The 12,957-nt window shown below is 37.0% G+C and overlaps 2 protein-coding genes across 2 annotated transcripts in view; both read right to left on the reverse strand.

Moving 5' to 3' along the window:
- The window catches only part of LOC149034374 (methyltransferase-like protein 27), a 5,096-nt gene extending 68 nt beyond the window's left edge, over nt 1-5,028 (reverse strand). Inside the window, exons 1-4 of the mRNA XM_089193947.1 lie at nt 4,916-5,028; nt 2,641-2,770; nt 1,306-1,681; nt 1-267 (exon numbers count right to left, since the gene is read on the reverse strand). The exon at nt 1-267 is cut by the window's left edge and continues 68 nt beyond it. Coding sequence (XP_089050073.1) covers nt 89-267; nt 1,306-1,681; nt 2,641-2,769 — 684 coding nt within the window. The 5' untranslated portion in view covers nt 2,770; nt 4,916-5,028 and the 3' untranslated portion in view covers nt 1-88. The remainder of the gene's footprint in view (nt 268-1,305; nt 1,682-2,640; nt 2,771-4,915) is intronic.
- The window catches only part of LOC113671136 (methyltransferase-like protein 27), a 26,332-nt gene extending 21,289 nt beyond the window's left edge, over nt 1-5,043 (reverse strand). The window contains exon 1 of the mRNA XM_089193937.1: nt 4,916-5,043. The gene's annotated coding sequence lies outside the window, so the exon portion shown is untranslated. The remainder of the gene's footprint in view (nt 1-4,915) is intronic.
- Nucleotides 5,044-12,957: the final 7,914 nt, after the last annotated feature.

Here is a 12,957-nt window from a genome sequence, read left to right on the forward strand (position 1 = left end):
ATTATAACTGATGTTTCAAGCTAGCTAAAACAATGATTTTCCAGTATGGCCTAGATAAGTTAGGCGTAGCTGCCATGATACATGTTTCTTAGTTCTTCGAAACTTTGTAAACGAACCCCCAGCAATCACTGGGCATGTCCTCGGCTGCAGAGAAAGGTGAAGACTCTTTGGACATGCATATCCAATCGCCAGCTTTCTCCAGCTCTGTCATCCTTTCTTGATAGTGTTCTAATTCCCATTTCTTTATGTTGAAACAGAGGACGCCATCTACAAAGAAGTTCACATAGGAATTTAGTGAGTTTCTTGTAAGGTTTTATCATGGGAAATTTCCATCCTTTTTCCTATTTGTCCATGTATTTATTAGATTTAACTCACAGAGTTGGTTAACCCTTTCACTCCTTGGATCTCTTTTATGTCTGTCATTTAATTCCTATGATGTTAGTTAGGAGAATTTAGGATTGGACTAACCAATAATACCCTAATTGACATATTCTTTTGTTTTCCAATCACTTGTCTGCTTGATATCATATTGATACTGTAAGGAGAAATTCTGTCTTGGTCACTCATGGGAGTTAAAGGGTTAACCTACAAACTGTAATATCATCCAAAGAGAAGTTGAAGAGACCAGCTTGGGAGCGTGCTCTTGATACATCAAGAAATTCTTTAAACGAATTTGCAGAGAGAAGATTTGACCCCAGAAGAAGATTTACGGGTCAGATGCCGGATGTTTAGGGAATTTATCAAAAAGGGTGTTACGTGAGTCTTCCCTACCAGATCTATCTCACGGTTTGAGTTTTCAAAAAACAAAAACAATCCAGCAAAAAAGAGAAGATTTGACCCCAGAAGAAGATTTACGGGTCAGATGCCGGATGTTTAGGGAATTTATCAAAAAGGGTGTTACGCGAGTCTTCACTACTAGATCTATCTCACGGTTTGAGTTTTCAAAAAACAAAAACAACCCAGCAAAAAACTTTTGATAGGATTTTACACGTTTTTTAAAATCCTGATATGTCTTCAATCTCAAATGATCTTTTTTTTATCATTTTTGCTTAAAAATATTATTATTTCCTCAGAGGTTTATCAAAGTATGATGTTTAAAGGGTAGTGTCCGTTTTTGTTGTAGTTGTTTCTTTTTTTTACAGCGTTTGAAAGATTAAAAACATTGTGGGCAAATTTCTTCAACCACAGATGCTTTGAAACTGCGACTAAATGATTCTTTAGCGTCAAGTCCAACAATTAGCCACAGAACAGACTCCCCGAAGATATCCGTGCCTGTGCCTCGGTAAACTCCTGCGAAAGACCCACCAGTTTGAACCATTCTTATCATCTCCACGAAAGCAGAGGAGCCGATAAGCCCTGGAATGAGCGCCCCACCACAAATCAAAGCATCGAATTGCCCAGATTCAATCTGAGGTATCGGCTGGCCGTTCAAAGATGTGCAGATGAACTCAGTATAGACCTCTTTCTTCTTTGCTTCCTTTAACATCTCAGCTGAGATGTCCAAAGCACATAGGTTGGTGTATCCGAGTTTTTTGAGCTCAACTCCTATAAGCCCTGTCCCAGCTCCAACGTCAATGATTTTGATCTGATCCATTGCCTTGTCCTGTTTAACTTCTTTAAGGGCGTTATGCAAAGATTCGGCCAGTGGCTTGAAATATGAAGAGCGCGCCGCTGAATGTTCCTATATGATGAGAAAGTTCAAGCTGGTTATTAAGATTAGGTGTTCGATAACTACAACACTAGTCTAATATCGCCTTGGGCCCCTTTTCCTGGAGAGCTCGTGTAACTTTACGAACCCGAAAAGCTGATCTATTTTCAATCAAAATCGAGATTTTGCCCTAAAATTTTGAACTTAAACTATTAAAATATTGGGTAACAAGATACAATAAACTTTAGCTTTTGAGCTAATAAGATACATGAAAAACTTACTCAGTTCTGATTGGTTAAGATACATGAAGTTTTCAGGTAATTCAATGCAGAAGAGGGTTAATTCAGTGCAAAGAAGTAACAAACCAGACTGAACAATTCCCCGAACTGTTTAGCCGGACTTTGAACTTTTTTGCGCCTTAAAGATGTGAAAATATCATTGTATGTTATTGTTTTGATCGTACGCGGCTGTTTTGACCAAACACACAATGTCACTTGCAGGGTTTGAATAAATTATTTTTTCACTTAATGTGCGCGCTTTACTTCTGCATAATTTTGATAAACTATCTCTAGTTCCTAGGTCTTAATTAAGGGAATAATAGAGCAGTATTTAGTAATTTTGAATAAATAAGCGCATGTAAATCTTTAAAAAGACCACAAATTGCACTCGCCCTAAGGGCGCGTGAAATTTTGTTTTGAAAACATTTACTCGTGCTCATTTATTCCAAATTGCATTTGAAATCATATGATTACCTATACTAACACTGCACCATTACTCCCTTAATTAAGATCTAGGAATGTTGCGGCAGGCTCGAATGTTCCAGTAGTACTGGAACATTCGAGAAACGCAACCCTGAATGATGGATAAGGTGTCTGGTGGGTCAAACGGAAACACAACCCTGAATGATGGATAAGGTGTCTGGTGGGTCAAACGGCGATGTCCCACATGGTCCCCCAGACCATTATTATTATTATTTTACTATTTTAGAGTACCTCATCATATGTTGCTGACCGTGCAGCATAGATACGTTTGATTTCATCTTGGGTTGTTTCTTTGGTTATTTTTGCTGTTTTTTCTCCGAAATACTTCGTTAAGCTTGCTTTAAACTTCTTCTCATCCATTCTATATTGAGGAACAAAATGCAAAATGTCATATGCACTCGTCTGATGAAGGCTTTTATTATGTGAAGTGCGGTGCTTTGTAATGATTTTCAGCCCTGAGAAAAGCCTTAACAGCACACGTGCAAAATTACCAAAATTTTTTTTTACATGAGCTTGTTATCGCCAATCAGCTGCTAACACGTCACTCGCCTTTTGCACCACTTTGTAAGGTTGAGGATCGACTGGCAAAGCCATCCTTGGAAGACGAGTTTAACAAAAGCAATTCATTTCCCACCCACGTTCCTACCCAAGCTGTTCTTTGAGTAAAAAGTTGAAAAAATTCATAGCTTAGCCTTCTAACTGGTAGCGAGCAATGAATAATAATAATAATAATAATAATAGTAATAATAATAATAACGGTTTATGATCGGCACATCCATGGTATAGCTCTTCGCCTGATATAAGATAAAAAAAAATAAATAAATAATAAATAAAAATACATAAATCTGAATTATGAATTTGCAAAAAGCTAGGTAATAAACAGTAAAATGTAATTATACAATATATACATTATTTAAAACTGGGCAAGAAATTATTCTGCCTTATTCCGGCAGCGCTCCCTTAAAATACATAATGTTTGCTTACTGAAGGATTTTAAATTATCATTGCATTTAACATTGGATGGTAGAGAATTGAAGAGAGCTGCCGCGTTATACTGAAAAGTGTCCAAGGCATCGGGAATGACTAGATTTATGGTACTTGATGACCGTAAATTTCTAGCATGTTTTACTTGCTCAAGCTGAGGGTTTCTGGGCCAATCAGGAGAGTACATAGCTTTGTGTGCGGCCTTTAGAACGTGCCATTCTCTACGTTCTTTCATGTATAACTGCAGTGATTTACAGAGTTGAAGGTTCTGAATAATACAAAGTACAAAGTTGAATTTAAAGTGTGTAACAAAACGCTGATTGGACAAAACATACAATAGTAACAGAACAACGTATGCATTTACAAGGAAAGTTTTAAATTAACACGATAAAGGTGATGATTAAGTGTAGGTCTCTCCCATTGAGTCTGGATACCTTCTTTGATTTTAAGTTGAAAAGTTGTGGATTCGTGATCTAAGATGTTAAAACACTCATCAGAACAGAGAGTGCGACATTGTGGAGAATTATGTAGATGTCGGAAAATGTGAGAGGTCCTATCAGCACTTTGTTACACACTTTAAATTCAACCTTATACTCTGTATTATTCAGAACTGAAGATGACAGAAGAACATGTTTTTAAAGAGTTAAATGTCCTTTATAAAACAACTAAAGCTAATCTTCACGTCAAGTGCATTTTTTCACCGCAGACAAAACAAACCTTATCACTGGTATCAATGTTTCAGTTCAATTTAACATAAATTTGTCTCAAAATCCTAACCTCTTCTTATAGTATTTCCGAAATTGTGGGAGGCAAATACACGGTCGATGGTGTTAGATTTTTAAGGTGAACAAAACACGACAATCAGAAAAACAATCATACAATGGAATAAAATCAAGGACAAGGTGTTCACCATACAACACTAATTTCTGGTTACCATGTATCTATGGCAAAAAACCATGTATCATCGGAAAAACCAAGAAAACTTCATTGTATTTGCTTTCACTCCTCTTTAATGCTTCACAGTACTTTGGAATGGAAGTACAATGTAAATTTTAAATGTTCATCAAAATTACAGTTTCAACGGCGACTATTTTCATACTAATGATGTTGCGAACATCACATTAGATGAGCAAAAAATATACGTTACTGAAGAGTTCAGAATAATGTTGGGTCGCAATTAAGGAGGAAACTATGTGCTGTCAAGCCCACTCTGGCTAATTTCTTTGACTCTTATAATTTGATTCTCTCAGAATACTTTTTACTGACCCCTCCCTAAATTGTGCTTGTGATTTGTTCATCGAAATTTCAGTTTCAAGGTTACTATTTTCGTACTAATAATGTTGCGAACATGACATTAGCTGGGCAAAATAATAATAATAAATTACTGAAGAGTTCAGAATAATGTTGGGTCGCACTTAAGGAGGAAACTATGTGCTGTCAAGTCCACCATACTCGGCGAAAGGCACCAAGTACTCTCGATTTGCCTTCCTCGGTTCTCTAATACACAATCAATTCTACTTACATCCAATTTTACCCCACTCTGTGGAACTCTGGTTAATTTCTTCGACTCTTACAATTTGATTCTCTCTGAATACTTTTTGCTGACCTCTCCCTGATTTGTGCTGTGCATGCTACAAAATGAACAATGAAGTACATGCTTATATAGTCCCTATCGATAGGCATGGGCGGACATGCCAATCAACTGGCCTTGATTGGTTATTTTAGACTACGACAATGACTCAAGCATGGCGAATCTATATCGGGTCACTTAAACGCAAAGAATTCTGACTTTTTTCGCTCATAAATTGTATATTTAGTGTTTCTTTAAATAAAGCTTTTGCCACAAAATATTTAATTGCAATATTTGCCTCGCCTTATAATCATTGTTTTCGATTAGCACGTGGTATTTTGTTAAACCTCCAATGTGCAAACCGATTTTGTAATCTGATCACCAAGTATTCTGTATTAGTTTTTTCTACCATTTTGATAAAAATGTTAGATAAAAATATTAGAGAATATTCGAAGATCAGATTTGAAAATACTTAAAAGTACATTTTGTCTGTAACTATCATCTTTTCTAGTTTCAGAATAAGCTGTCTCTAAATGCCCTGCAACCAGGTACGTTCTAAAATAGACAGAGTGTATGGCAGTCAGACATTTTCACAGAATTTCCACCCAAAGGTTCTTTCAAACTTTTTAGGATTATCAGATGTTTGTTTAGAAATGTCAAAGACTAATTTGGCTTTTAGTGGACAAATTCTCCGTGCTGTGCAGCCAATAGTATCGCTCGGTTGTCGACACTTTGCAATTGTACGCTTAAGATCAGATTGGGGGGCACGGTCTCGAATAGACCAAATGCCCGGCAGTCAGAATTTTTCAAAGTGCCACTAAATGGTTCCATTCTCCAATGATCAAAATGTTAGATAAAAATAGTACAGAATATTTGGCGATAAGATTTTAAAATACTCAAAAGTACATTTTGGCTAAAACTATTGTTTGTTTTAGTTTAAGAGCTAGTTGTTAAACCGTTATTTCCTAAGAGCTTTTTTTAGTAAAAATTCGATTTGTTACATTTATGGAGCGCCGTTTTTTCCCAAAAGTTTTAAATTGCAAGAAAACAATATCCAAACGACTGCGTTTACGTTGTCTTAAAACAATTGGTTCATACGTGCGTTCATGGAGACATGGAGCGCGTGGAAAGATTTTAAACGACGCCTCGAGCAACTTCTCTTTCTCTGTCTCCCCTTTATCTGCCATGAGCGCATGCTAAATTATGAACCATTTGTTGATTCAAAGTGACAGTATGGTAAACTAGTGGATACCATGTATAGAACGTAAAGATATCAGATGTTGGAAGAAAATATCATGAAAAGGAATTGATTGAATCAACGGTTTTTTATATCTCTGCTTCAATAAGCTTGTGGAGTGATGGTCTTAAATCTGTTCATGGACGCACAGCTGTCATGGACGCACAGCTGCTTGGGTTGATCAATCAAATCTTTGTTTCACTAGACAGAGTGGGTTGACTAATCTCATGTTATGACTATATTTGGTCATGGACAATTGACACCAGGTTCATTGGCCTAACAATTTTGGGTGGGTGGAACTGTAGGCACGCATTTTTATCGCAGTATTTGTTTGTTATTATAACGCGATATGAGTTAAGTGCAAGTGGGAACACCACTGCCGCCACGGTACACACCATCAAAGACAAAAATTCCGACTAGAAATTTGTCAGTTAAGAGTGAGGCGTACTCTGAAGTGAAGAGACCTCGAATGACCTTCATAGCGACAATGTTCAGGTGGCTATTATCTTAAAGGGTCACGTGACAGACTCTGTCTCAGAGTGTACATGAATTAGCCAGACCAAAGAATCTAGAAAGAACTGTAAATAACAGAGCTGCCACTTGTTACGCCCTTATGTCAAGTATTGTTTAAAAGTTATGCTCTTTCAGAATTCCCAGGTTATCCAGGACATCGTTTAAAACATTTGAAGAGAAAGCTTGCGAAATTGGAAGTAAAGCCCAGTTCTGATTACTCGAACGCTTGCTCGTGGGTTTCCGTCATTTATGTATACCGTAGGGTATACCCTAGATGCCTTTAGAAGGTAACAGCCCAAATCTGAAATATGTTGAAAGACCAAATTTTGTTTTTCTAGCACAGATTTCAGTTTTCTTTGTAAGTGACTTCTTCTTTCTTTATTATATCTTGGAATTTTCTAACGTTAACGTTTGAAGAATTCTTTTGAGAGCGTAGATTTCTTTCAAGCCTACGAAATATACTGTTCAAAACAAGTAAAGTGTCCTCGTATACCCAAAGTTTTATTAACATGACACAAATATCAATTCTACATTTATAAAGTCATTTCAATCTGGTTATGAGATTTTCGTAATCTGATCAGCAAGTAATTTGTATTAGTTTTTTCTACCATTTTTATAAAAATGTTAGATAAAAATTGTTCTAGTTTCAGAATACGCTGTCTCTAAATGCCCTTCAACCAGGTACGTTCTAAAATAGATGAAATGTCTGGCAGTCAGATATTTTCCCAGAATTTCCACCGAAAGGTTCTTTCAAACTTGTTAAGATTATCAGATGTTTGTTTAGAAATGTCAAAGACAGTTGGCTTTTAGTGGAAAAATTATCTGTGCTGTGCAGCCTATAACATCGCTCGGTTGTCGACAATTTGTACGCTTCTGATCAGATTGCCGGGCACGGTAAAGCCCAGCGGTCAGAATTTTTAAAGTGCCATTAAATGGTTCCATTCTCCGTTCTCCATTGATCAAAATCTTAGATAAAAGTAGTACAGAATACTTGGCGATAAGATTTTAAAATGCTCAAAAGTACATTTTGGCTAAAGCTATTATTTATTTTAGTTTAAGAGCAAGTTATTAAACCGTTATTTCTTTAGAGATTTTTTTAGTAAAAATTCGATCTGTTTTGCATTTATCAAGCGCCGTCTTTTCCCAAAAGATTTAAATTCCAAGAAAACCATATATATATATACAACTGCGTTTACGTTGTTTTAAAACACCTGGTTCATACGTGCGTTCATGGAGACATGGAGCGCGTGGAAAGTTTTCAAACGACGCCTCGAGCAACTTCTCTGTCGCTGTCTAAACTTCCCGTATATCGGCCATGAGCGCACGCTAAAGTATAAAGTAATTGTTACTTCAAAATGACAGTATGGTTAACTAGTGGATACCCTGTATAGAACATATGGAAGAAAATATCATGAAAAGGAATTGATTGAATCAACGGTTTTTTATATCTCTGCTTCAATAAGCTTGTGGAGTGATGGCTTTGAATCTGTTCATGGGTGCACAGCTGTCTTGAGGTTGCGACGTTTGAGAGTCGTGTAGCCGAACTAAAACCATGTGTACCTGATCTAGAAATGTATTCAAGCGAACAGCTTCAGAATCATGCGGTCAAGTCGGTCACAGCTGCCTGGGTTAATCAATCAAAATCTTTGTTTCACTGCACAGGGGGGGATTGACTAATCTCATGTTATGACTATATTTGGTCATGGATGATTGAAATCAGGTTCGTTGGCCTGACAATTTTGGTGCATGGTACTGTAGGCACGCATTTTTTTCGCAGAATTTGTTTGTTATTACAACACAATATGAGTTAAGTGCAAGTAGGAACACCACTGCCGCCACGGTACACACCATCAAAGACAAAATTTCATTTGGAATTTGTCAGTTAGGAGGGTGACATTCTCTGAAGTGAAAAGACCTTGAATGACCTTCATAACGATCAGTTACCTTTTATATTAAAGGGTCACGTGACAGACTCTGTGGCAGAGTGTACATGAATTATCAAGGAATCTAGAAAGAACTGTCAATAACAGAGCTGCCACTTTCCATGCCCTTATGTCTAGTATCGTTTAAAAGTTATGTTAGTCCGAATTCCAAGGTAATCCAGAGAACTTTCTAAAACATTTGCAGAGAAAGCTTACAAAACTGGATGCAAGACCCATTAAATATTCAGTTTTGGACATGTAACAGAAGCGTGAACAAACACGACACAGATATCAATTCTGCACTTATAAAGTCATTTCAGTTTGGTTCTGAGATTTCTTTCATTCATATGACCGCTGCGTCTGCATTGCTGGAATCTCTTCAGAAGAAAATGGAGCTGCTCAGAATATTCCTAAATGTGAGTGGTAACTTGACCTTCGCAGAGAAAAATTTCAATATTTCACAAGTTCTTTACTATTTATTTACAGCACGGTTAACCTAAGATCGATTCGTCTTCTATTTTTCTCGTAAGATTCAATTATTTTATTTGCTTATTGTTTCTTTTAAGGTAACATGTCGTAAAAATCCAAAGTGTCGCAAAATGGACTTGAACTCATTTATTCTCACTCCTGTACAAAGAATCATAAAATAAGTTAAACTTGATTGGCTGGCAAGTCAATCAGGCAGACGATTAATTTTGTCTTTAGGTGGGTCAGTCAATTCGATAGTACGTACGTAATTTAGTCAGTCAGTCCGAATATATGTACTCTGTGATGCTCTCGAAGGTGTCCTCCTGATCATTAAACTGTTTGTTGAAAACATTAACTTTGAAAGTCTTTTCTCCAGTTTGTACCTTGTAGGGTAAGAACACTAATGACCTTAAAAACAAACAACTATAAACGACAGGATGTATTTCATGTTATTTGTGAGATTTACTTTGTATAGAACCATACGCACTAAGTTTCAAAATTTGTCTGCTCTGCCAAAAATCTTGTTACGTTTTGTCTCCGCTAAATTATAAATTTAGTAATTATATACGCAGTTGAAACATTTGATAACAGCAGAGTCTATTACCTTGAAATCGAACACCTTTATTTCGATTCCGTTCGCATGAAAGCGCACGGTATACATGTTTACATGCAGCCGTCGATTCTTGAGAGAAAATGTTGCCTCATCATATAATTGCGTTCGACGAGGGGGAACGCATACTAATCGTGTCGTTGTTAGGGAAATCACTCTTGAGGGTTTTATGGACTAGTTCCTCAGGCATTGGGCGCCATTTTGGACTGGCTGGCTGGCTATGTGGCACAAATAGCCTCGATCTCACGTGCAAATGTTTTCTTGGTCGCCTTGAGCTGAAGAAACCGATTATTTTCTCTGTGCAATCAATAAAATAAAAAAAAACTTTTACTAGAGATCGAACGCACTTTGCCAATCTTTGATTATTATTAGTTATATCTTTTTGGTCCTTCATGTTGGCTGTAGACTTCGCCGTTTTTCATCGTTGTCTTCATAGATCGATTGCTAGAAAGAGTGAGCTATTGTAGAATATTTCTCAAATTTCAGGTCTGTAGCCATTTCCGCTGATTAGTTATTAGCCTAAATGTCTGACATAAATTTATAGCGCTTCGGATGGGAACGCCAAGTTGGAGCCCATGCAAGGGGTGTCAACATGGCGGCTATAAAGTAATGCAAACATTTGCTGTCTTGAAATTAAGAGATCCTCGCAGCTACGAACACTACTGGAACGAGTAGTTGAAAATAGGACCTGACAAAAATTCAGGCCTGTACGGGATTTGAACCCATAACCTATGCGGTACCAGTGCAGCGCTCTACCAACTGAGCTAACAAGCCAACTGGGAGCTGGTCAATTTGTTGGGTCCAAATAAACCATCCAAGTAATGAATGAAGATTTTAGATATATGAATTTCATATATTTGCACTGCGGTGAGGAGATGAAATTAAGAGATCCTCGCAGCTACGAACATTACTGAAACGAGTAGTTGAAAATAGGACCTGAAAAAAAAATCAGGCCTGTACGGGATTTGAACCCATGACCTTTGCAATACCGGTGCAGCGCTCTACCAACAGAGCTAACAAGCCAACTTAAAAGCTTTTATTTTTACCGCTATGTTTAAATTTAAAAAAGGCATCTATATTTTCGAGTTTTCAATTTGTATAAAAATGCAATTTAGAATATCAGGAAAAAAAAATCTGACAAAAAATCTGAAATGGCTGCGGTGTCGCCGCCCACCGACACGTGCAAAACTGTAAGTGCAACTTCAGGGCAATGTCGTTTGAACAGTTTGATTTATTTCATGTACTTGCTTTTGATTTAACATCACAACAACATTATAAATGATGTTGCAAGTCAGCTAAAACAATGATTTTCTATTATGGCCTAGATGAGCAAGGCTTAACTGCCATGCAACATGTTTCTTAGTGCTTCGAAACTTTGTAAACGAACTCCCAGCAATCACTAGACAAGTCCTCGGCTGCAGAGTAAGGTGAAGACTCTTTGGACATGCACATCAATTCGCCAAATTTCTCCAGCTCCGTCATCATCTCTTTTAGTGTTCATCATCTCTTTTATTATGTTGAAACAGAGGAAGCCATCTGAAAAGAAGTTAACATTGGAATTTAGTGCGGATCTTGAAAGGTTTTATCATGGGAAATTTGTGAACCCTTTCACTGCTAAGATCTCTTTAGTAATTCTCTTCAATATGGAGAAATTCTGTCTTAGTCACTCATGGGAGTAAAAGGGTTAACCTATAAACTGTAATATCATCCAAAGAGAAGTTGAAGAGACCAGCTTGGGGGCGTGCTCTTGGTGTATCAAAAAATTCTTTCAAGCGAATTTGCAGAGAGAAGATTTGACCCCAGAAGAAGATTTACGGGTCAGATGCCAGATTTTAAGGGAATTTATCAAGAAGGGTGTTACGTGAGTCCTCACTACCGGATCTCACGGTTTGAGTTTTCTAAAAACACAAACAACCAAGCAAAAAAACTGCCAGATGATTTTCCACGTTTTTCCTTTTCTAAAATCTTGAAGATTCAAAACAATGTGAGCAAATTTTTTCAACCACAGGTGCTTTGAAGAGTTGAATATCATTTATAAAACAACTAAGGCTAATCTTCAAGTCAAGTGCAGTTCTTTACCGCAGACAAAACAAACCTTATCACTGGTATCAATGTTTCTGTTGAATTTATCATAAATTTGTCTCGAAATCCCCGCCAGTCCTTATAGCATTTCCGAAATTATGGAAAGCAAATATACGGTCGATGGTGTTAGATTTTAGAGGTGAACAAAACATGACAACCAGAAGAACAATCATACAATGGAATGAATCCAGAACAAGCTGTTCACCATACAGCAATAATTTCTGGTTACCATGTATCTGCGGCAAGTGAACATCATCGGAAAAACCAAGAGAACATCATTGCATTTGCTTTCAATCGCCTTCAGTGCTTCACAATACTTTGGAATGGAAGTCCGATGTAAATTTTAAATGTTCATCGAAGTTACAGTTTCACAATGCTACTATTTTTATACTAATGATGTTGCGAACATTACATTAGCTGAGCAAATAAAAATACGTTTCTGACGAGTTCAGAATAATGTTGAGTCGCAATTAAGGAGGAAACTATGTGCTGTCAAGCAAGCCCACCACGCTCAGCGAAAGGCACTAAGGCATTTTGTTAAACCTCAAATGTGCAAACCGATTTTGTGATCTGATCACCAAGTACTCTGTATTGTTTTTCTCCACCATTTTGAAAAAATGTTAGATACAAAATATTAGAGAGTATATATAAATCAGATTTCAAAATACTTCAAAGTACATTTTTGCTATAACTATCATTTTTCCTAGTTTCAGAATACCCTGTCTCTAAATGCCCTGCAACCAGACGCGTTCTAAAATAGACGAAATGTCTGGCAGTCAGAAATTTTCACAGAATTTCCACCGAAAGTTTCTTTCAAACTTGTTAAGATCATCAGATGTTTATCTAGAAATGTCAACGATTAATTTGGCTTTTCAGCGCACATATTCTCCGAGGTATTTAAATTGATCTTATTTCTAAACTGTGGGTCGAGTCTTATCCGCACTGAATCACCCGTAAGGGTATCTTTGAACAAAAATAATAAGAAATGTATGGCGAGGTGGAAAAAATCTTCCGAGAGACTTTGCCTCAGGGGCAAAATACGGTTACTAAGTCCGTAAAGCTTCACCTCCCATCATCCTTTGCTCTCCAGTCAATTTTGCAGAAAATTGTGCTCGTTTCTACCGACTGACTACTGATTGACGACCTAAACAATTAGTACTTT

The sequence above is a fragment of the Pocillopora damicornis genome, chromosome 14, assembly GCF_964200805.1.
Source record: "Pocillopora damicornis chromosome 14, jaPocDami1.2, whole genome shotgun sequence".
NCBI lineage: Eukaryota > Metazoa > Cnidaria > Anthozoa > Scleractinia > Pocilloporidae > Pocillopora > Pocillopora damicornis.